Genomic DNA, 26,160 nt, shown 5'->3' on the forward strand with positions numbered 1-26,160 from the left:
CACACTCTGGAGTTTTGAAAGTCTGTTAGCACAATGTCAGAAGGCCTCAACTTGGCCTGGATTCCGCTGCCGGAACAAATCTTCCTAAATGTATGCATAGAAATGATTGAAAGTGCAGACCCCGTGTCCAGTTCCATAGTTAATGGAACCCCTTGTAGCTTTACCTTAAGTGACAGCTTTTTCTTAATGGGCTTGTGTGTGCCTGTCCTATAGATGCTTCTTCGCGAAGCGCAAAACCCCACCCTATTCTGGCTGGGACCCCTGGTACCTTTCAGGCGCAATTCTTCCTGAGGTTGTACCTTCTGACGGCCCAGGCACACAGCTGCAATGTGTCCTTGTTTTCCGCACGCCCTGCTGATAGCGGAGCGGAACTTGCAGTCGGTTCTCTTGTGGCAACCTCCACAGCCGATGCACTTGGGGAGAGCTGAAGAGCTTCCTTTTTGTTTCCCTTCCTTTTTGGGTTGGAGACGGTCCACTTCCTCATCAGGATCCTCCTCAGAGTTTCTTTGGACTTCTTCCTGGTGCACGGATGCAGCATCTGGACTGTTTCTGATTGGCCGCATGTTCTTGATGGCGCCGCCCGCTGCTTCTTCTGCGGTGACCTCTCCCAAGGCATCTTGGAAAGACAAGTCCTCCTTGGCAAAAAGTCTCTGTTGTAACTCTCTATGCCTTAGTCCGCATACAAATCTGTCCCTCAATCGTTCTTCGAGGTCCTTGAACTCGCAATGTTTGGCGGCCTTCCTCAATGAGGCGATGTACTCCTTGGCTGATTCTCCAGGTCGTTGATCTCTCTGCCCGAAGGTGTGGCGCCACGCAATGACGGACATCTTGGGCTGGAAGTGCTCCTTCAGTAGCTTTTTTAGATCTGCGTAGCTGACAGAATCTAGAGGAACAGGTGCTGCAAGGTTCTCAGCGATTTCGAATGCGTCTTGACCGCAAACGCACAGCAGGGTGGCAGACTTTAAACTATCTTCCCTTACTTGGTTCACCTTGAGGTAGTTTTCCACCCTGGCTACGTAGGACTCCCACCTCTCTGGATGTGAGACGTCAAATTCCGAAAGCCTTCCAATCTTTGCCATTTTTGTAGAAGGAAGGGTCTATCAGCCAGCCTACCCCCGAATGCACGCTGGATTGGCGGGTAGCTGCCGAGTCAACGCCGTTTCTGCCGCTCAGGACTCACTCGGGTAAGCTTACACCTTTTCTTCTTCGATGTAAGGCAATCCCACCTTCGTCGCCAGTGTTGCGTCCTTCGCGAAATGGCAAGACACGAGAAGCAGTTGTAGTTCTCAGGAACTCTTTATTCTTAGTTCAGCTTTACAGTTAGAAGACACCGGCAACGCCCCAAACTCCTGACCTCTTATATAGGCCATCCCTGGGTCAATCTGCAACTTTTGGCGCGCCAGCACTTGCGCATGCGCACAAGTACTGGCGACAGCCTGTCTGGTCCCGGGCAACTTGCACCTGCCCGGGACCGTTTGCAATGCCCCGAGCCTGCTTGCACAGGCTCAGGACATAACACTTTCTAAGTTTCTTTTTTCTACCTATTATTCACTTATGGGCTCCTCCTTCTACTATATAGCAATAGCACTTAAACCAGTGGTTCTCAACGTTTGTGTGACGGCAACCCCCGTCACACAAACGTGCCGTGCATGCGCGGTGCCGCACGCATGGGGGCGCCCCCATGCATGGCGCGCATGCGCAGCGGCGCCCCGAGGGGGAAAAATGGCGGATCGCCTTGTTTGGCGACCCCCGAGAAATGGTCGATCTACCCCAAATGGGGTCGCGACCGATAGGTTGAGAACCGCTGACTTAAACTTATATATTACTTCACCATGCTTTATTGCCCTCTCTAAGCAGTTTAGTGTCAGCCTCTTGCCCCCAACAATCTGAGTCCTCATTTTACTGACCCCAGAAGGATGAAAGGCTGAGTCAACAGAACTAATGAGTCATCAGTCAGCAGGCCACTTTAGCTGACTGTGTTCAGCAGGTCAGCGGTTCAAATCTCACCGGCTCAGCCTTCCATCCTTCCGGGGTAGGTAAAATGAGGACCCAGATTGTTGGGGGCAATGTAAATATATATATATATATATATTGCTTACTGGTGTAGACCGCTTAGAGAGTGCTTGCACTTAAAGCGGTATATAAGTCTCATAAATAAATAAATAAATAAATAAATAAGTTCTAACCACTATGCCACCACAGCTCTATAATCTTTTGTTAGGCAATATCTTTCCCCTCCCCCATCTTTCAAACTTATTCTCACATTGTATTACAAGAACCACAAAGATCTGACTCTTCACACAGACCTGCAGCAAAGCAATGAAATCCTATGCTTCATCTTTCTTGCCATCTTTTACCTTTGTGGCATTATTATTTTACCTATATTTTATTGATTTTATTCCAGTGTCTTTACTAGATTGTTGTGAGCTATACCAAAGAGGTCAGATGGCATACAAGTTTAATGAAATTATTATTAAACATTGTTTTGTTATGAAGTTTTATCAGGATATTTACTGGCTACTGGTGAATAATCTGAAATAACCAGTATCTCTAATAAGGTTTTAAAAATAAAAAACTTTTCTTATGGTTGGAAGTACTATTTTTCTAGTATAGTTATTCGCTTGATAGTAAATAAACAAAAACATGTTTACATTGTTATATAATATGTATAATAACTATATGTATAATAACTATATTTATAATAAAATGTGTATATAATAAAAATAAATTATATATAAAATATACATACCCACTCATAACCATATAGTATATATGTAATCTCTTAAGAGTTTTATTTTCTATGTCATGCTTCCTCCATCAGTAGAATTTAAGTAAATGGACCGCTCCCATCTTGAATTCAACATCATCGGAATTCAGTTACCTATAGTGAATAATTACAGCAAGCCTATATATTTCTAAATATCCATTGGAAATTCTACTGATGCAAAAATCACTTGCCTTTTGTGATTAGGCTGTTCCTACTGCTTATTAAATACCTGCCTGTACCTCTAAATAATCCTCTTGAAAAATTCATCTTATATAACAGATTTGTATTAGCATAGATGTTGGCTTAACTGAGAATGAAATAGTTTAACTTCTTAAATCTACTAGAGATTGATACATTCAAAGTTGACTTGATTTTTAGACCAGACAAAGCCAATGTTTCAGCTGGCGGACTGAATTCAGAGCATCAAAACTCCTGTTGCTGTACTGCTTGTCCAGAGCTGATTCAAGGCCAAACCTTTTGAAGCATTTGAAACAAAGAGTAGTTCATTTTATAGACACTCAAGTACATATATTATGGTTAAGAAATCCATCATCTAAATTTTGTAATTTGCATCTGGCCTTCATTCATTTATTTACAAAAATATAAAGCAACTGATCAGACTTTGAGAAGAATTAAAAATTAGAAAGGAGGCATAAAAATGAAGAGTTTCGTTTAATTTCAGTTAATACCAACAGTATTTTTTTTCATACTGAACCAGTATTTGCAATTAAAAACAACTCTAAATATGAAAATTTAGATTTCCTGAATCTCATTATTCTCTTTGGATATACTATAATGCAAATAAGATATGGAAATCATATGCTATCTCTTCTGTTTATACTTTGGAATATTCAGAAATGTAAGTTTGGTCCCACTGATGATTTACCTACTGTTCTTACCTCTCCATTTGATAACACACAAACATAGTTAGCAACAATGAAATAAAAATAATATTGCAGGTGGTAAAATGTATGACTCAATCAATTTCTATATTATACTACACATGCATCTTATGTATAATGTGATATAATTATATATTTATATAGCCTATTTTGCACTAAATTATTTCATTTACATCTTTTATGTGTTTCATTCCTAGAATGTATTTCACGTGTTTTTCAAATTTGCAACTTTTAAGATATGTAGACTTAAACTCCCAGAATTCCCCAGCACTGACACTGACAATGCTGCACTAAATAGGCAGAAAACTAACTTTAAGAGAAAAATTAAAATGTAGTTCCCTCTTTCTAAAACCAAATTCCAAATTATGAAAATGTTGAAACATAAAATTCAAATAAAGCTGGCTCCTTATTAAAATATATTCAGTTACCTATTTAGCTCTGATCATTAAATTTAAGGAAAGGATTTATTCCTTTTAAAAGAGGAAAAACAGCTGATAATCATGCCAATCCCTAGTTATTGTTGTTGTTAGTCACGAAGTCATGTCTGACTCATTGCGACCCCATGGACAACGTTCCTCCAGGCCTTCCTGTCCTCTACCATCTTCTGGAGTCCATTTAAGCTCACGCCTATTGCTTCAGTGACTCCATCCAGCCACCTCATTCTCTGTTGTCCCCTTCTTCTATTGCCCTCAATCTTTCCCAGCATTAGGCTCTTCTCCAGTGAGTCTTTCCTTCTCATTAGGTGGCCAAAGTATTTGAGTTTCAACTTCAGAATCTGGCCTTCTAAAGAGCAGTCAGGGTTGATCTCCTCTAGGACTGACCGGTTTGAATGCCTTGCAGTCCAGGTGACTCGCAGGAGTCTTCTTCAGCACTATGGTTCAAAGGCCTCAATTCTTTGGTGCTCAGCCTTCCTTATGGTCCAGCTTTCACAGCCATACGTTGCAATTGGGAAAACCATGCCCTTGGCTATACGTACTTTTGTTGGTAGGGTGATGTCTCTGCTTTTTAGTATGCTGTCTAGATTTGCCATAGCTTTCCTCCCCAGGAGCAAGCGTCTTTTAATTTCTTGGCTGCAGTCCCCATCTGAAGTGATCTTGGAGCCCAGGAAAATAAAATCTGTCACTACCCCCATTTCTTCCCCATCTATTTGCCAGGAATTGAGAGGACCGGATGCTGTGATTTTGGTTTTCTTAATATTGAGTTTCAATCTTGCACTCTCCTTCTTCACCCGCATCAAGAGGCTCTTTACTTTCTGTCATTAGAGTGGTATCATCTGCATATCTTAGGTTGTTGATATTTCTCCCGGCAATCTTAATTCCAACTTTTGTTTCATCTAGCCCTGCCTTTCTCTCGATGTGCTCTGCATATAAGTTAAATAGGCAGGGTGACAGTATACAGCCTTGCCGGACTCCTTTCCCAATTTTGAACCAATCAGTGATTCCATGTCCAGTTCTCACTGTTGCTTCTTGACCCGCATATAGATTTCTCAAGAGACAAATAAGATGGTCTGGTACTCCCATCTCTTTAGCAACTTGCCACAATTTGTTGTGATCCACACAATCAAAGACTTTAGCATAGTCAATGAAGCAGTAGATTTTTTTCTGGAACTCCCTAGCTTTCTCCATGATCCAGCATATGTTGGCAATTTGATCTCTAGTTCCTTTGCCTCTTCAAAATCCTGCCTGGACTTCTGGAAGTCCTCAATCCACATACTGCTGGAATGTAGCTTGTAGGATTTTAAGCATAACTTTACTTGCATGTGAAATTAGTCCAATGGTGCAATAGTTTGAACATTCTTTGGCATTGCCTTTCTTTGGAATTGGAATGTAAACTGACCTTTTCCAATCCTGTGGCCACGAACGCTTTCTGGATCTAGGATAACTTGCCATGCCCAACTCACCGCAGTCAACTTACCACAATCAACTTGCCAAGGGACAACTCACCACAGCCAACTCACCACTGCGCAACTTCAACACTGTATTAAACATTACATTCAGTTACTTTTATTATTGGTGACCACATTTTCATCAAAATTAATTGTAACTTTCTGGATTGACTTTATTATTAGCAGCTCTGGTTCCATTGAAATTAATTTAACTTTTGCATTTATTGAATTGTCCTGTGGTGAGTTGTCCCATGGCAAGTTGGCCAAGGCAAGTTGTTCCGCAGTGAGTTGGTCATGGAAACTTGTCCCATTCTGGTTTTCTTAAATTATATTCCTAACACCTTTCCTAAACTGCATTCATTTGCTATTTATAGCAGTTTAGGGATAATGGTGCACATCAATGACAGAACTGCGCAGATATTAATTTAAAAAATCTTATTTGAGTTTAAGCTACTATAAGGATTTTTGTTTCTAACCTTCTTATCCAGTTATAAGACCTGCTCTAAGACCAGAGTTGAGAGCATTATTTTTATGGTTTTACTGTAGTTGTGGAACTTTATTTTTTCCTACTAAAATTCACCAGCTAGTAGGAAAAACATCCATCAGTCTCCCTAGCATGGGCTGGAGCTTTGTAGGAGGCAAGAATGTAATAGGATATGAGGAATTTGGAGTCAATATTGGTGACTCCTTCTGGGTAGGTCACTTCTGCTTAGTAGAGCTGGATTAGAACTTAGTAGAGTTGGATCAATTAGCATATTTTACTGGTAAATTCACTTGGACTAAGCCTGGATTTCATTTGGATAGGATATTGTGATTTGCTATGCTACTTGGGATGTTTGTAAAATCTAAGAAAATGGACGGATCAATGGTGGGATTCAAATATGTGAACAACCTGTTCTCTGCGTGGATGCCACTTCCGGAAGTCCATTCTGGGCCTGGGCAACAAAAAATTAGCTACTGGTTCTGCCAAATTGGTGCAAACTGGCTGAATCCCAACACTAGGATGGATACTGTCTGGGATGACCTTGGATATCTGCAGGATAGAGCCTTGCTTTTCCTTGCTCCTTTAGATAAGTACCTCCCTAAACTGGAAAGTAGTGAATGATTTGTTGGATGGAACAATGTCAGCAGTCCTTCTCTTTGCATCTATTCATCAAAAGATCTTCCTTGGATCCAGTCTCCAATCTTCCCCTTTTGACAAAAGTCGAAACAAATAGCTTGGGGTCAATTACAGAATGCCCTAGGGGAAACAAGTTACGTGAACCTTTACCAATCAGGTTTCAGGCCTGGCAAGAGACTGACAGCTTTGGTTACTCTGGTATATTACCTTTGCCAAAACCTGAATAGGGGATTTGTAATTACTTGCCCCAGCTAATGTCCCAGTAGCAAGTGGATGGGGTTGCTTCTTTCCTGAAGGAGCAGGTCCATGACTTGAGTCTTCTTGGATTCACAGCTGCTACTAAAGCAGCAGTGGAAACTGTGGCCAGGAGGGTCTTTGCCGAACTTTATCAGGTACTGTAGAGCTGTTGTCTTATCTGGGATGTCCAAAATAAGGACATTAACTACTTTAAACTACCCAATGATTTTAAAGGTTTTTCTTGTTAAATTATTTTTATATAAGAAACATTTTTAATGCTGAGATTCAAACAGTCTAGGTTTTGTCATACATACTCCAATTCTGTTCCACATTTCTTGCATATTATCCAGGTTTATTCATTTATTGTTGGCAGTATTTAATAAGTCTAACTTGTGTGTCTCATGGATTCAGAGGGATTTGGAAGCTGTCAAAGCATCTGGACTAAACAAAACAAATGTAACAAATGTTTTAATTAAAATTGTAATTCAGTTGGTTTTGGTGATCCATGTTAATAATTAACTGATGAATAATAATTATACATTTTCTGCTCATGTTTCCAAAGAAAGGGTTTTCCCTCCATCTTTACTGAAGATTTATACCAGAGAATTGATTTCCAGAGAGAGATTGTAATTACATACCTAATGACATATGTGTCTAAATGCCTTCAATATTGATTGCTCAGAATTCCTACTAGGCTTAGAACCAATGGTGGCTAGATCTTAAAATTGCTAAGGTTCAGAAACACAGACGGGCCCATAATGGTAATATTCAGTACTACTGTTTTAATACATTACATAAGTTTAAAAAATACAACCAATTATTTAAATTCGATGCCTTTTTTTATATGGTTATTGGCATGTGACCATTTCATAGAATTTGTCAGTGTGTTGAAAATATCTTTCAATGGCATCTTCCACCTGCAAAGCTTGCCAAGATGTTCCAGAATAATTCACCAACATGTTGGAAATGTAAAAAAGTATATGGAACATATTATCATCTATGGTGGACATGCCCAGTTGCAAAAAAATACTGGTCTACAATAAGAAAATGGATCCAAGAAATAATAGACCAACCTGTAGACTGGAAACCAGAGATCTTTTTGTTGGGTATTTTAAATAGAAAATATAGTAAAGAAATATGGTACTTAATTTTACATATAATAACAGCGGCAAGAATAGCATATGCACAGTGCTGGAAAAATGAGAATATACCATCAGAGGAAGAAGTAATAAGAAAAATCCTGGACTGTGCTGAGATGGACAAATTAACAAAAGAGATAAAAGGAAGGCACAGAGTATTATACAGTATGGAACAAGGTGTATGTCTGGTTGGAGACTAGAAATAATAGAGAATATGGAAAGGTCAAAAGTGAAAATATGTGTACAATAATGTATAATAATAATAATATGAATTATTCTTAGTAAGAAATAGAACATGAAGGAAGAAAAATGTAAATAAAAAATAATGGGGCTGTAAGGACAAATATTTAAAGAAGGGGGAAATGTAAATATTAGATTACTGTTACGTAATTGCTGTAAAAAAAGGAGGAGTATATATATTGTGTGTATGTGTGCTGTTTTGTTTTGTTTTGTCTTGTTGGTTAAAAATAAAATTTTATAATATCTATCTATCTATCTATCTATCTATCTATCTATCTATCTATCTATCTATCTATCTTTCAATTCTGGAGACTCCATCCTCAAGTTTTACGTCATGGTTTTGAGTTTGTTAAAAATGAATTTGAAATCCGACTATGTGGTAGTGATGATCATATAATTGCCAAAGTCTATAAAATGTTATTAAAATTGAATTTGGAAAATGAACATGTAAAATATTGTATAATTCAGTGGGCAAGGAATTTTGGGTATCATGTGATGCTCATAAAAGAAAATAACATTAAGTACTTTTGTTTTTACTTGGAAACCTCTTCTGGACTTGTGCTTGAAAAGGAAAAAATATTATAATTGTGGGTTTTACCGATTAGACTGATTAGCAGATACAGAAATGGCTAGTTCATACTACCATAGAAATGTAGAAAGTTGAGATTTGATTTTACTGCAGCAGAGAGAGTCAGAAGTCGATGCCTTTTGTTTCTTCTCCCTTTCTTCACACCTTTTTTGTTTTCCCTTTTTCTACTGTTGTCCTCTACTATTTGCATTTGTATTTTCACATTTTATGTCATAAATGAATTAAACTAATAAAAAAATATCTAAATAAAATAGTTCCCAGTTCATCAATCTTGAGGCCATTATTAATCTGTATTATAGAATCTGAACTCTTATTTCTTATCTACTGGAAAATCAAAATAATAATGGGAATCTTCATCATAGATCTAATAGTTTGAACAAAAAAATGTTATTTTACATATTTATAAACATAATCTTATTACCAACTGGTAAAATGCCAATTAGTTTTATTTACAATAAATCCAAAATATGTACTGTATTGCTTTATTATCTCTGCAAATCTGGATGAAGATCTTTGATAAACAATAGAAAAACCCAAGACATTATCTGCCATAACAATTCGTGTTCAGTGCTGCCACCTGAATATCTGAAAATATCACCAGATAATCATGTCAAAGCTTCCAACATCAAAGCAAACATTTACAGTGGGGCAAAAAAAGTAGTCAGCCACCAATTGTGCAAGTTCTCCCACTTAAAAAGATGAGAGAGGCCTGTAATTGTCATCATAGGTAGACGTCAACTATGAGAGACAAAATGAGAAAACAAATCCAATCACATTGTCTGATTTGGAAAGAATTTATTTGCAAATTATGGTGGAAAATAAGTATGTGGTCAATATCAAAAGTTCATCTCAATACTTTGTTATATATCCTTTGTTGGCAATGACAGGTCAAATGTTTTCTGTAAGTCTTCCCAAGATTGGCACACACTGTTGCTGGTATGTTGGCCCATTCCTCCATGCAGATCTCCTCTAGAGCAGTGATGTTTTGGGGCTGTCACTGGGCAACACAGACTTTCAACTCCGTCCAAAGGTTTTCTATGGGGTTGAGATCTGGAGACTGGCTAGGCCACTCCAGGACCTTGAAATGCTTCTTACGAAGCCACTCCTTCGTTGCCAGGGCGGTGTGTTTGGGATCATTGTCATGCTGAAAGACCCAGCCACATTTCATCTTCAATGCCCTTGCTGATGGAAGGAGGTTTGCACTCAAAATCTCACGATACATGGCCCCATTCATTCTTTCCTGTACCGTCCTGGTCCCTTTGCAGAGAAACAGCCCCAAAGCATGATGTTGCCACCCCCATGCTTCTCAGTAGGTATGGTGTTCTTTGGATGCAACTTAGCATTCTCTCTCCTCCAAACACGACGAGTTGTGTTTCTACCAAACAGTTCTACTTTGGTTTCATCTGACCATAGGACATTCTCCCAATCCTCTTCTGGATCATCCAAATGCCCTCTAGCAAACTTCTGAGCAGAGGGATTCGAATAATAACTTTTTATGCAAAAAATACTTTTATAGAAATTCATTTTCCCTATCCCAAATACATTCCAAAAATGTAATTTGCAGCACATGATTGCTGTACTTCTAATGCACTGTCTATAGATAGAAATAAGTTATTCAGAGACTTGGAAAAAACTTGTACACTGAAAAAGAATTGAGTGTTCTAATGCTAATCAGTATTCAGTACATCTTTCTCAAAGTTTTGCAGTGACAGGAAAAATAACATGACTGATTTTTTTTCTATTTCTGCAGCAAATATTTAATCATTAACTCAGTTTTGCCATATTACAAAATGAAATCCAAGTGGATTAGTCCCATTGCAGAAGCAGATTGTTTCATGTTTACAAAGCAAGAAGTAAAGCCACCCTATGCAGGTTATGATACCAAAGAGGTGCAATATTTGACTAGGCATTATAGTATACCATAGTTTATCTGATATCCAATTCATTCTATGAGATTTAATTGTAATCTGCAAACTCTAAAGTTATTAACTAGTTTTTTCTAGTTCATAGAAAAAAATTGTAAGTGTCTTGCAATTTGTTTTTGTATAAAGTGTCTTATTCTCACTCTAAACTAGATTATATTTATTTTTTAAAAATGGAATAACCAAGATGCCTTTTTTATAGTTATGAGATTTTATGGGATAGTATGACTAAAACAAAATTCTATTTATATTCACTTCTTTAAAAATTGAAAATTCAGCAAAAATTGAACGAGATACAATCCTACAGCCTCAACCAAACAAAAGATTTATCTATTTACATATTTAAACAGCCTTTCCCTTTTCACAAAATAATAAATTGTAAACAGCAATATATGCAACCAGTTAACCTGAATCAAAAGCAGCATTTTACCATATGTTCATAAATATGCCAATTCAGCTCTGCTGCTTAACAGCCAAGACCTCCATCTAGTGGTGAGTTGCAGCCTGACACTGCAAAAGATTCACCTCTTATAAATGAATACTTACTTATATAAATTTCGATCTTCTCTACCTAATTTCTTCTAATTTATAAATCACAATTTATTCAAATACCACAACATATTTGCTTCAAAACTTTATTCAGATAAGTGTAATACTGTTATTGCAAAAATAGACATGCAACTGAACAGAAGAAATAGAATTACAAATAATTCAGCAACATTATGTCCAAAACAATACCAGATATTAATTTATGGATACTCCGATCTTAGTTAACTTAACTAGCTCTGGTTAATTTAAATAATGTAATTATAGAATACTCTAAGGCAGGGATGTCAAACTGCTGGCCCATGGGCCAGACGCGTCACATGGAAGCCAAGCCCACCCCATTACTGGCAATGGCAAAACTGGCCCGTTGCAAGTTTGACATGCCTGCTCTAAGGTAACATGTGAAGCTTCAATCCCATATTCTGTTGTTTTTCACTTCTGGAAGACAAGTGGGAAAAATACTTGACAGCAGATAAAGAAAATTTTAACATTCACAAAACTAAAGCTATAACTCAGGTCAAACACTGATATCCCTAGATATTATGTACCACTTGTTTTTTAAAAAATAATACCAAAACATATGTATATACAATTTTTCAAGATGTATTTGTATCTTCTCCTGAAAAAGGCTATCTTGGGATGTATAGGTTACTCTGACCTTATTTATTGTGAACTGGCATTCTGATCACTCATATACGCATCTGGATCTTTATCTGATGAAGGTTCACTCTTGTCATCCAGGCTTTCATCAGACACATCTTCTGGACTCTGTTCTCCATGGTCATATTCAGTCACTTCACTTTCCAGTGGAACTGAAATCAGGTCAGGCGACAAGAAGCAGTCGGCATTCAACACCTGTTCTGCAGTCATCCGATTATCATAGCAAAGGAGTTGTGAAAGCAGAGATTTAACTTTATCATCCTTGAAAGAAAAAGTCAGCATGAAACATCACTCAATCAAAGTGCAATTATTCAAAATCAATAAATGGGAATATTTGTTTTGCAGAAAGAGTAATTAACATTTTATTATGTATCTCTGAAATAAAAAAACAAATTGCTTGCTCTACTGCAGGTGAGAGGCAAAATCTGCAAGATGGTGGCCATGGCATCATGTTCACATACGGTAAACCTTTGATGATGTCACCTCCACTATCTTCCAAATTTTGAACTCATCATGCAGACTCCCCTAATGTATCCACTGTATTTCTTTTGTTTTCCATCTGAGCTTGGAGCACTTTTGTCAATTTCAATTCAGCATTTAATACAATCATTCCTCAGCACCTACACCTAATAGATAAACTGGGCCTTTTAGGCTTTAATACCTCAAAAGTAAGACTTACCCCGAAAGTAAGCCCAGCTTAAGATCCTGTGCAACCGGCCACCCGCTGATTCTGTCTGGTTGCTGCCAAACACGAGGTGAGGAGGGGGAGCTTCCAGGACTGCTGTGACGAGACACACCCGGTGGCAGAGGGGGGAATCTGACCCACGTGCCCTGCTTACTGGTACCCTGCTGCACCCTCTCACGCTGCCCCACTGGTTCTTTGGCTGGTTTCAGCCACTCACGGCATGACACATCGCATGTCATGCCCAATACTACTACATGAGGCTTGGCAGATCCCACCTCTGACCCACACGGCCCTGCTTTCCAACTCCGATACAATCCTAACCCTCATCCCCCAACCCTAACCCTCACTCCTTCCCCAGGGGAGGCAACTGCAATGCCTTACCCCAACACTAACCCTCAATGAAATCAAGTTTGACCCCCCCCCCGGTTTAATGATTTAATTTAATGGCAGATTCAAAGGGAATATTTTGACTCCTGACAAGATGAGTTCAAAAAGAAAGAGCTATTCCATCTTTGGGGCAAAGTCCCCCCTCCACCCGGAGGATCAGCCTGGCCATCCCTGCCTCGGCACCCTTCTGCCACCACCCCGCCCGGCACAGGAAAGGCATGCATGTCCACCTGCCTGAACTCTGCCATACAGTACCTTTACCATACTACAGTTGTTCCACCACCATGCTCAAAGGCTGGCCCATCACCACCATGCTATGTCTCCACTCCATGTGCAGACCACGCCATCCCCATCCCCCTGCGCACTGGCCACCTACTGGTAATGTAAGATCTCCCCTGAAAATAAGCCCTAGTGCTTATTTCAGAGCCCAGAAGAAAATAAGACCGGGTCTTATTTTCGGGAAAACGTGGTACTCCTTTGTGCAACTGGATTCTTGATTTTCTTATTGACAAGCCCCAGTATGTGCATGGGACTAATATTTCTAACATCATTTTCTTGAGCACAGGTTTTTCCCTAGGACTGCATCCTAAGTCCACTGTTTACTCTGTTGACCCATGAATGCTGTACAAGGCTTGCCACCAACCATATTATGAAGTATGCAGACGATACAACAGTGTGGGCCTTATTCAAGGTGACAATGAGGGTGCTTACCAAAGGAGGTAGAGGATTTGGTGAACTGGTATAAGAAAAACAGTCTAGTTTTAACTGTTGGAAAAACTAAAGAGATCATTGTTGATTTCATAAAAGACAGGCATAGGCATGCTCTTCTATGTATTAATGATTCGCCTGTGGAGCAGTTAGCACCGTCAAATTTCTGGGAATGCAGCTAATGAGTAGGCCGGTGTGGTTGCTCAACAGCAAGACACTTGTGAAGTGGGCACAGCAGCACCTGCATTTTCTGCGTCACATGAAAAAGTACATCTTCCTTCTCCTGTCCTTACTAATTTCTATAGAGAAATGATCAAGAGCATCCTTTCATATCGCATTACAGTCTGGTTTGGAAGCATCACTGCCTCAGACAGGAAGGTGGTGCAGAGAGTAGTGAGGATGGCAGAAAAGATTATTGGCAGTTCACTCCCTTCTATACAGGACATAGCATATAAGCGTTGCTTGAGCAGGGTCCACAGGATTGTCTGGGACACTACACTTCCTCTTCACAACCTGTTTTCCTTTTTACCTTCTGGGAAGAGGCTTCGTGGTATCCAAAGCAGAACAGCCAGATTCAGTCACAGTCTTGTTCCATATAGCATCAACCTTGTGAACTCTCACGTTTCCTCTTTCCATTATGTATTCAAAATGGACAGTAATTAATATTTATATGTTATTTATGTGTAAGGGTGTAGGTATATACATGTCACATATAGCATGTTTACATGTTTGTTATGTATGTGTACACTTTTGATAACAGGCAACAGATTTCACTTTTAATGTATGCCAGTGTGCCCGCAGTAAAAAATGACAATAAAGGTTATCTATTTTAGGAAAACAAAAACTCTTCACTCAAGTGAAGGAAAGAGAGTGAGAGGCTTCCTTCTGATCTGTTATTTTGCCATATTTAATCTTTATGTTTTATTGATTTTACTGTAATTTCTTTACTTGATTGTTATTAGCCACCCAGAGTTATAGAGAATCAGGTGGGATATAACTTTAATATATTATTGTTGTAAACTGCAAATTCACTGGGAAAAAAAGTATTATAAAATAGAAATGCAGAACAATAAAAAAAGAAAATAGCACTAATAGGGAGACTTTTATATGTACAACCAACAGCTAAGAGCATTGAATCCAGAGAGGACAAACCTCAACATGCCTGGATATCATATATAGTGACACTAAATTATGTCTAAATTATGGTTAAAATATCTTGCAAGTGAACCAGGAGTCAAAAACATACAAATAAAGCAGGTGTTACACACCTGCAGAGGAATCCCTTTTTAAGGAGGCTCTGTAAACTCCATGAACAAATGGAACCTCTTTAAAAATTGTGCCTCCTTAAAAAAAAAAAAAAAAAAAAACCTCTACAGAATTGTGAGAATAGAACCTGTTACAAAATAGCATGAAATTGCCAAAATAATGGATCTGTAAGAAACTGATCCTATATTGGGTTGGATGCCTCTGTTAGAACCTGCAAAACACAAAAAGGTTGAACTGCAAGCAGAGTCCTGTAAGTCCTTGGGTGGGATCTCCCCTTACTTCCTGGAGTTTGTGAACTGAGTATGGCCTAATGTCCCCTTGCTTGCTGGGTGAGAAGGCTTTGGAGATTTGTAAGCTCCAGATGATTTGATCTCCCTTTTCACTGGATGGGAAGGAAGCTGAAGGACTGCAGGGACACTGAGGGATGTGAAGCAGAGCATGATATGCCTCAGAGGGTGGGAATAGCCTTGAGAGACCAGGGGGAAGTAAACCTGGGCTTGTTGTAGGCCTCCCAGGATCTCCCCTACCCTGAGGCACCCTGTGCACCCTCATGGTTGTTTAACAATTGCATCAAGGAAAGCAGGACGTGGGGTTGTTAAGTGAAACCATTTTGCTTAACAGCCATTGTGACACGCAACGGTAATGGGCAGGCTCCATTACAGTCTTATCTCAAGGACTATCTGTACCTTCAAAGAAAAGGTCAGAATATTAAAAATTAGTAGGAAAAAACTATTGGAGATAATGCTTTGACTATTTCTTTTCTGCATATTACCATGTTTCCCCGAAAATAAGACAGTCTTATATTTTTTCTGCCTCCAAAAGAGGAACTAGGTCTTAATTTGGGGGGATGTTTTACTTTAGGACCACTACAGCCAGGCCTCCCACACCCTGACACTATAGCACCGCTGCTTGACTTCTTCAGTGGCTGTTTGCTGCCACTTGTGGCCAGATGCCATGTGGCACATTGGGCCATTGCTGCTACTCATGGCAGGAGGTCACATGGTGCTTCATGCCATTGCTGCCACTTGCAGCAAGAAGCCGCATGGCTCTTTGGGCCATTGCCATCACTCGTGGCAGGAGGCCATGCAGCATCCTGCCGCGAGCAGTGGAAACAGCTCAAAGAGCCACGTAACATCTTGCCACAAGCAGTGGAAACAGCTCAAACGCCATGCGGTTTCTTGCCGCGAGCAGCGGAAACAGCCCAAAGAACCATGCAGTGTCCTGCTGCAAGCAGTAGAAATGGCCCGAAGTGCCATGCGGCTTCTTGCCACGAGCAGCCAAAATGGCCCAAAGAGCCACATAGTATCCTGACGTGAGCAGCGGAAACAGCCCAAAGCACCGCACGGCTTCTTGTCGCAAGCAGCGGAAATGGCCCAAAGAGCCACGCAGTGTCATACTATGAGCAGTGGAAACAGCCTTAAGCACCATGCGGCATCCTGTCACGAGCAACAGAGATGGCCCAAAGTGCCACGTGTCCTGCCGCAAGCAGCGGAAATGGACAGCTCTGTGTAACTTCCTGCCACAAGCGGTAGCACTGGCGTGATGAGCCACGGGGCTTTACAAGTGTCAGGACTTGAGAGGCTTGGCTGTGACAGTCCTACTGGTAAGGTAAACAGGTGCTGGCGAACAGCTTCATCTCCCCTACGCCAGCTTAATTTTTAGGTTTGTACCTCGCCCCAAAACTAGGATTTATTTTTGGGGTAGGGCTTATATTAGCCAAGAGTTACAAAAAAATCTATTAGTCCTAATAATTGGGACTAATATTTATTCATTCATTCAATAACCCTATTTATATAAACAACTCAAAGCGGTAAACATTCCAAAATACCTTCCTCCTCCTATTTTCCCCATAACAACCACCCTGTGAGGTGAGTTGGGCTAAGAGTGACCAGCCAAGGTCATCCAGATGGCTTTCAGGCTAATTCATGATTATTTATTTATTTATTTATTTATGAGACTTATATACCGCTTTAAGTGCAAGCACTCTCTAAGCAGTGTACACCAGTAAGCAATGTATATATATATATTTTACATTGCCCCCAACAATCTGGGTCCTCATTTTACCTACCCCGGAAGGATGGAAGGCTGAGTCAACCTTAGAACTCACAGTCTCCTGTTTTCTAGCCTGCTGCCATAAGAAGTCTGTTATAAATTAACAGCTAGAAACAAAATTGAAATGCAAATGGGGAAAATATTATTGAAAGCACTGGTGTATTTAATTTAGATTTTTTGTGGGAGAAGGGGCATCACAGAGATATCAAGCACTGAATTTGAGACTGAACCCCAATGATATGCCCCATACCAATAAAACATGGGGCTTATTGTAGAAACAACTTGTGTTCCCAGTACAGTGAACTCCATATGTCAGGCAGACTGCAGACATTCATTCACCTCAGGCTGAAAATTATCTGCAGGAGGGATAATTATATTATATAAATAACCTCTGAAACAGATATTCCCCTGCTTCTACTTCACCTGAGGTGTTACAATCCACCTCTTATTTAGCAGCTTCTCCTTGTTATCAAAAGAAACTCCAATCCTCTCATTAGCAACGGGGAGGAGTCAGGAAGTCTGATTTTGCATGTAATTCAGATAATATAATTTCTTAGCAAGATGGTACTGTCTCTATTTTATAATCTAATTGGAACTATGTCTTACACTTTTAAATTGTTCTTTAGCTAGGCAACCCAGTTTTTGTTTCCACATGAACAGGGTAACTTCATAAGTTATATTTTTTCTTAGCATTGAATATTTATATTTTGTTATTTAAATTTAAATAAACTTTTATATTTGATTTTTTAAAAATATTTCTTTTAATAAATTTGATTTTATCAAATAAAATGTACCAATCTTGCAAAATAGGTTTACCCAGATTTATACCAATTTCCAAAGGAGAGGCATACAAAGTCTGATACATTTACAATCTCTATGACAATGGTGGCGAACCTATGGTACGCGTGCCAGAGGCAGCACTCAGAGCCCTCTCTGTGGGCACACGTGCCATGCCCAGAGATGGCGAAGGACTGGACTGCGCCACCCTGGCCCTGCCACCTAGTCTGCCATGACCACTGCAGCAATGCCCACCTGGCACCCGGTGATAAATAAGTGGGTTTTGGGTTGCAGCTTGGGCACTGGGTCTCTAAAAGGTTCGCCATCACTGCTCTATGAATATTGATGACCTTAATCTATGAGTTTATCTAATCCTTTTAAAAGCAGAATAAACCATGATACCGTAACCCTGGATCATCCAAGTTCTTGTGATATTAAAAAAATAAGAAAATTATTCACATTCTGAACAGCATTGAATGTTATGTGATTAGTGAGAGTGTAATCTTTTTCCAGTGATTGCTCCAGTTTTCTATTCATTTTGGTTATATTTCATTCTTCCAGAACCAATCCTTGCAATTATGTGAAATAATCAAATTAGTTAGCAATACTTGAACAATACGTGGCCCTCTGTTCTTCATACTTTATACCGATCTTTTCATTGTCCTGGAGATCAGCAATATGAAAATGTTTTGAAAGGTTTTGTATAAATAGTTGTCACTTTATGTCACTATACTCTTACATGTCTTAATTTTTTTTATTTAACATGCATTAAAAAACAGCCAATTCTGCATATAATCTGAAATATTTCAGTTGGAAAAAAACATACCATATCTAAGCCATCAATTTCAGGAGTTCCATCTTCATTTGTTTTCAATTCTTGCTTTCCAATAAATAGCTGCACATTTAAAAGATTACAAAATTATTCCCAAAGATCAATAAACTAAACATTGCACTGCCCAAACTTTTTCTCTCTCCCCCCCCCCCCAATCTGCATTCACTCAGCACTGAATTTCCTGTATACTCTTTGTCTGGTTCTGTTCTCCTATCCACTTTTTTTTTTCTTTTTCCTATGTTAGGCTTCTTTGGCATGCACTAATTCCATTTAGAAATCAAGCTGGCCTAAAATGAACATTCCTGGCTCAACTGGTAAGATTACCAACAGTATAACAAAAAAGTGCAGTAAACACAACTTGATTTAATAATTATGAAAACTATAATACTTTAATTTTCAAATATTCATTCTATTACATTGACTACCATTATTTTTTTAATATCTTCTCTAAGACAGGGCTTTTCACCGATTGTATCACTTTTAGGATATGGCAATATTCGAGTACCACCTAGCAAGGTGTCAAAAACTTGATGACCCCAAAAAAACCCTGTTCAAAGTTGCAATTGCACTGAAATGACTTATAACCATTTTTCACACTTATGACCATTGCAGCATGCCCAGGGTCATATGATTTATATTTGGATGCTTGGCAACTGATTCATATTTATGATGGTCAGTGTCCCAGGGTCATGTGATCCCCTTTTGCAACCTTTTGACAAGCAAAGTCAATGGCAGGGCTGCTAGTGGCCAAGTGCTAAGGCGGGACTTCCCTCCCTCCTTCCTTGCCTCCCTCTTTCTCATTCCCATCTCCTTCTAAAGGAAGAATTTGAAAACACCTTCCCATATTTTCCCTCTTTCATATATTCATCAAACAAGGAAAAGCCTCCAGAGATAGAAAAGACAAGTGCTGAGAGAACTAGGTTAAAAGAGTACATTCCCCTTTAAGAATTAGCTACTGGCTAGAAAGAAAGTTAAGGAGCCAGCAGCCAGCACTTAAGAAAGAAAAAAAACAAATGTAGTAAGTACTGGCTGCCGGCTAAGGCAGCCTCCCCAAATGCTCCATTCATAAGTAAAGGAATGCTACAGGAAAAATCCATTCAGGAGAAAAATATTTCAAAATCCCTTGCAGCAAAATTTACAGCTAACAATAGCAGAGCAACAGAAGCTAACACCAGACATCAGCCATCAGCCAAATAGAAATTGCCAAACACTCCTTAAGAACACAAAGCCCACATTGCACAAATCCCAGAACTCCAAAGTCACAAAAGCACATAAGAATCCTTCCACTCTCGATCTCCCTCCCTGCCTCACCTCCAGCAGATGCTGCTTTTCTTCATTCCTTATGGAGGGCGACCACTCCCCCGCTGCGTTTCTTGCCTGTTTGTTGCTGCCAGCACGGATGGCTGCCACAAGGTGTAGATTGGCTCATGGCCGACTTGCTTGATTTCCACCCCCTCCCAAGGCTGCTTTTTTCCCCCCTCTCCCTCTCCCAACCAAACTGCCTCCTTTTATAGCCTGTCTCCAACCCCCTCCTCCTCCTTTCCCATCCAGGTGAGCCAGAAGTGAGCCTGGGGCCTTTGCCTCACCCCAGCAGCCCTGCAGCTCCAGAGGACTCTCACAGTAAGTCCTGCCCTGCGCTGGCTCGTTCCCTCCTCCACTACACTTGGCAGGGCCGTGTACCACCTGTCACTTGCTAATATACCACAGGTTGAAAAGCCCTGCTCTAAGAAGCACCATATAAATCCTTAGACAAACACAAAGTTATCAAAACAGAAGTGAGATGCATCATATTGCGATACAGCAATGCCTGTGACCAAAGATTTACATACCCAGTAAAGCAGACAACCAAAAACATACATATCCGAAGCTGGAGAAGGTGGCTGACCATTTCTTAGTTCAGGGGAAATTAAGCTCAAGCCATTCAAAGTCATAAAATCTGACAAAGCACGCTTGCTCTGAAAGTAAAACAATCCAGAGGTTATATAGAGGCTTTGACTCTTATCTCCAGCCATATTGAGCCCATTGTCTGGGATATGAGGTCTACTGCTATTGATGCTATTCAGATATTATATTTCGGTGGCGTCAGGTATGGGAGATACAATTGCAGGAGACTTAAACTCAGCCTCTTTAGCTGGTCAGCAGATGAACAGCAAAGCAGGTCTTAAGCTATTGCTTTTAAATGCCAGGTCAGCCTGCAATAAGGAGAGCTGGCATGGTTGTTGTTATCCAAGACACTCTGGCTGCAAAGTCTCCACAAATGCTTGGGTGGGAGACTTTTTTTCTTACAATGGTTTCTAGGAACCAGTTGAGATTGCTGCTATTATACCAGCTTCCCTACTACATAACAGTTTCCCTACTTGAGCTCCTAGACTTTATTACAGAGTTAGTGGTGGAGTTCCCTAGGTTAAGTCCCCCTGGGGGACTTCAATCTGCCTTCCTTGGGAGTGGGGTCAGGGGTAGTGTGGGAATTTAGGCCTTCCAAGAAACAGAGATCACACACCCAATTTGGTATTCTTCTTGGAGCGATGCCCTTATGACCTGGAATTGGTGCCCCGTAATGGTCAGATAATAATTTTGTGGCTATGCGTATTTCCAGGCTGCACTCATTCACAAGGAGGCAAGATCTACTAAATTGGTCTCTCCCATGCAACCAATAAAGCTGACTGGTTCAAAAGGAGAGGGTGCTATAACTGAGAATCTGCTGCATACTTGTCACTTCTTGGAATAAGAGAATGACTGAGGTTTTAGACAGCTACACCCAAGCAGCCTCTCGACCTGTGGATCTCAGCATTCTTCTTAGTACACAGAAGAACTAAGATAAATGAAAGAGATTAAGACATCTAGACTAGAGCACCACTAGTAGAAATGAAGAACAAATTCAATTGAACATAGGTAAGAACTGCTATTAAAGTCTACCTTTGGCAATTCATTCAATGAAGCAAAAATATTTCGCACAAATTGCATCTGCAGATAATCGCCCAGCGGTCCTTTTTAAGATGACATGAGTCCTCATAAATGAGGACTTGGAGAACTACTTGCAAGGGTACACTGAGAAATTTGCTGATTTTCTGACAGATAAAGTCACTTGGATGTGTCCACAATTGTCCATGTAGGCATGGACATCAGTCCAATGGAGATGCCCTCGGAAGGTTCTTGCCTCATTATTGGGAAATAGTTTGACCCTGTAATTCCTTAGAAAGTGGACAGGATTCTAGGAAATGTGAGCTTGGCCACCTATTAGATCTGTCTCCCCACAGCTGATAGAAGACTTCCAGGAGGTGACACATGGGTGAGTACTAGAGGTGGTGAATGTTTCCTTGGAAAATGGTCCTACCCCAGTTCTTTAAAGCTGTTGTGGTTCACCCCCTTCTTAAGAAGTCATTACTAGATCCCACCCTGATGGACAATTTTCATCCTGTCTCCAGCCTCTCCTTTTGGGAAAGGTTGTTGAGAAGACAGTCGTGCTGCAGCTCCAGAGGATCTTTGCTGAAGCATATTATCTGAACTTTTCCTGGGATTCTGGTCTGCATATGGGATGGAAACAGTATTGGTCGCACTCTCTAGGGGGAGCAGGACAGGAATAGTACATCTATCCTTTCTCAAGTTGACCTTTCAGCAGTTTTCGATACCACTGACCATAATAACCTTTTGGAATAGCTCCGAGGGGGTTTTTTTTGGGGGGGGGGAGGAGGAGACTGTGATATCTTGCTTTATTTCCTTTCTACATTTTTCATCAGTGTTCGCTGGGAGCAAGAATCCCGACCCTTGGCCCGATTCCCGCAAGGATATGTGCTGTTTCCGCTTCTTTAGTATCTATATGAAGGGAAGATCATCTATCACCATGGAGTATGATATCATTAATATGCTGATGATGTTCAACTATGTATCTCTGCCCATAGTGAGTTCAGCGATGCCACAACCACTCTCTTTCAGTGCCCAAAGATCTGGATGGGAAGGACAGACTAAAATTGGACCCTACTAAGATCAAGAGAGTTTCGGTTCAGGTCTCCTTAGTTCTTGGTGAATTACTATCTTTGGTTATGGATGAGGTTGCATTGCCCCAAGCAGAATGGGTATGTAATCTGGGGATTGTCCTGGACTTGCAACTCCAGCTTGAGGTGCAGGTGATAATCAAGATTATAAGGGTCTTTGTACAATTGTGGATTATATGCTAGTAATGCTTATTCCTGAACCAATCCGTCCTTCTCACAGTCACCTCTATCCTGGTCACCTCATTTGGACTTTGTAATGAGCTCTATATGGGGCTTCTCTTGAAGAATATGAAGCTTCAGTTGGTTCAAACTCTAACAGCTTACAAACTTTTGCAAAAGACTAGATTTGCATGTGTCAGCTATTTTGGGAAAATTGGACTGATTGTCAATTTGCTTCCAGGTGCAACTTAAAATGCTGGTTATCACCTTTAAAGCCCTACATGGCTGGGGGCCAGTTTATTTGAAAGATTTCTTCTCCACATTTACATCCACCCAGCTCTCCAGGGCAAGAAGGCAATTTATGTTGCTTATCCCATCCATTACGGAAATACATCTGCTGAGACTAAGAAATAGGGCTTTCTCTGTGATGGTTCCCTCCTTACGGAATATAATTACCCTAAAGATAAAATTGGCCCCCATCTTGTTACTTTTCTGGAAGGCCCTATCATACTGCCACTGAAGAATTTATTCTTCTCTGTTATATTTTGCTAATAAATAAAAACAACATGCCAGGATCAAAATACTAAACTGAGTAATTCTTCAAATTCCTTGGATTTTACACATCCAAAAAGTGGTAGTATTTGGCTATTAATTTACTGTGCAATTCCTATTTATTTATAATGAAAATATTATTTTACCTCAGATTTGGTGAAATCAAAATCTCCAACAATTCCCTGTTCTCTGTTCAATGCAAACACATTATTTTTATGCAATGATCCATGAATTATATCAGCTTTGTGTAGTGCACACAGACCACGTGCCACTCCTTTCATTACTTTTAATGTTTCCTAAAGTGATAAAAGAAAGATCCTATGAGATCAGTGCCAAAATATTCCCGGAAGGATTTCAAAAAATGCTTATTACACATCCAATGAAAAAACTACTTTCAAAACTTCTATCAAACTGAATTTATAGTTTCCTATAAAGCATTAATTTTCCTAGGCTTCATTCAGTAGCATAGGACAATTAATTCGGATTTCAAAGGTGAAAAACATTTTGTCAACAATTATTTTAAAAATTAATAATTGTTTAAACTATGTTGGAGGCCATAGAACAGAATCCTTTTTTTCATTCCTCCATCATTCTTCTGGGGAAGGAGATTACCCCCTCTGCTAATGGCTAGACAAGGGATAAGATGGGAGTTCTAAGTATAACATTTCTAACATCTTTTTATTCTCTGGAAAGCAAAATGGGGCAAAGTGCTAACTAGGATCAATTTTACAGCAAAAATATACATTAAATATGGGTTCTACAATATGAGAATCTGAAATCAATATTGCTTTTGCCTCCTACAATTAACTAATAGGTGTACAGTACATTAAAAAAAAAATCACATTGCTCAGCTACTAAGGAGGTCAGAAGGGAGTGACTGCAACCTCTTCCTTTTTCTTGGCCAGACTGCTTCAGTAGGGCTAGGATATCCTACATAGGCACAAATCAGCCTTTGGGGGGAAAGTAGATGGGGATGATGGAAGCTTGCATTTACTTCTTGATGGTTATTTCTTGAAAGAGGAAAAAATGCTGTTTGGGATAAGCATTGGGCTAGGAGTAAAGAGCAAGCCAGCCAGCAAATTCAATAATCAGTCACGGAAAAAAAAAGGCATCTTGTAAAGAACATTAAAAACAAAGTGTGACACTGAATACATCCACAATACTCACATACATACATTCAAAGATCAAGAGGAATAATGGAGAAAACTCTCTGAATATTCCATATTCAACAGCCAATTAATCAGTATAGTATACTACAGGGCTTTTCACCGATTGTACTACTTTTAGGATATGGCAATATTCGAGTACCACCAGTCACCTACCAAGGTGTCAAAAACTTGATGACCAAAAAAAATGAAAAAAAAGTGATAAAATACAGGTAGTCCTCGACTTACAACAGTTTGCTTAGTGGCTGTTTGAAGTTGGCACTGAAAAACGTAATCCTGCCCCTCACCAGAGCCCCTCTTTTTTCTGCAACGATGCTGCACTGGGGATGATGGGGACCTGCCCTCTGCAGAGTAGGAGCAGGGTTACTACGCTCCCTGTCAATCAGGTTTGATTTCCTTTCTTTGCCCCCCCCCCCACCTCTCTGTCTCCCCTGCTTGTAGCTGCCTCTGAGCCCTTCAGTCTTGGGAGTTAGCATTTCTGGCATCTCTTTCTCCTGAGCCCCCCTGTGCTGGGTAACTGTTGCCACCCAAGAGCTGTTTTAAGGTTAGGAAATCTTTGGGGGGATAGCCAACTAGCACTCCAACATGCCCCCCATGCCCCCACTTCAACCGCAGAAGTCGCATTCCCCCCAAAGCTCCTGCAATCACCTATTAGCAATCACGTGCTGCTCCAAGGAGAAATGCTGGAGGCAAATGGGTGGAAGCGGAAGGCTCAAGGAGGAGGAGGTATGGCAAAGGATAGGAGGCAAAAGATCCTATACCTGCTGCCAATCAGCTGTAGCTGCATGTGCCAATCCTGGGCTCTCAGTAGGACCCAGACAACACCTCGCGCAGCTCCAGCTGATTCTCCCAGACCTGTGCGGCGCTGCCGCCGCTTCACCTCATCCACTTTTACACTTTTTTTACACTTTTTTTTCAGTGCTTTTCAACCCGTCGTATGCATACCACCTGCCAGGTGCCAACGTATCACCAGTAGTATGCCTACCACCAGTTGAAAAGCCCTGGTATACTATATCAATCAATATAGTATAGGAACATCTGAAGTATATTTTTGAAGTTACCAATGTATTCATTTACGCAAAGAGATTGATGATGTTCGATATTAAATTTAATTTGTTAAAGGCAGTATTTTTAAACAAAAATGATACAAGCAAAAAAATACATCCCAGGTATCTATAGAAAACCCATAAAAACTATTTGCATGCTTCTTAAGCTTTCCAACTATAAATACACAGTTTTAATGTCAACTATGAGCTACTTTGATTAAATTTAGCTATGGAAGATATAGATAATATAATCTGTTAAAAAAACCTGCATTCGCTGATTAGAACAGCTTTTTCCAAATTTAATGTCTAGATATTTTAGAATGGCAATTCCCAGAATTCCCCAGCTAGTGGACCTAACAAACTAAGGAATGCAAGGGTAAAAGGTTGGTTTAGAAATTCAAGAAGGTGATTACTTACTTGTGGGGTTAAAGGTGCTGTCATCTGCAATGTCCCCAGGTTTGCTCCAGCATAGTATGGAATCATTAGATATACCATAGGATCAGACTTAACAAATAAAAACAAAAGTTTTAT

At 39.9% G+C, this 26,160-nt stretch overlaps 1 protein-coding gene across 7 annotated transcripts in view; it reads right to left on the bottom strand.

The window, feature by feature from the left end:
* Positions 1-11,420: 11,420 nt before the first annotated feature.
* STK31 (serine/threonine kinase 31) overlaps positions 11,421-26,160 on the bottom strand; it is an 82,813-nt gene continuing 68,073 nt past the window's right edge. For all 7 annotated transcript variants that reach the window (XM_039342092.1, XM_039342090.1, XM_039342088.1 and 4 more), the window contains 5 exons: positions 26,047-26,133; positions 23,564-23,713; positions 20,544-20,669; positions 18,709-18,777; positions 11,421-12,268 (listed from right to left, as the gene is read on the bottom strand). In XM_039342092.1, the coding sequence (XP_039198026.1) occupies positions 12,011-12,268; positions 18,709-18,777; positions 20,544-20,669; positions 23,564-23,713; positions 26,047-26,133 (690 nt within the window). In that variant the 3' untranslated portion in view covers positions 11,421-12,010. The remainder of the gene's footprint in view (positions 12,269-18,708; positions 18,778-20,543; positions 20,670-23,563; positions 23,714-26,046; positions 26,134-26,160) is intronic.

Source organism: Crotalus tigris, unplaced genomic scaffold (assembly GCF_016545835.1).
Source record: "Crotalus tigris isolate CLP2741 ecotype Arizona unplaced genomic scaffold, ASM1654583v1 scf7180000017774.6281472, whole genome shotgun sequence".
NCBI lineage: Eukaryota > Metazoa > Chordata > Lepidosauria > Squamata > Viperidae > Crotalus > Crotalus tigris.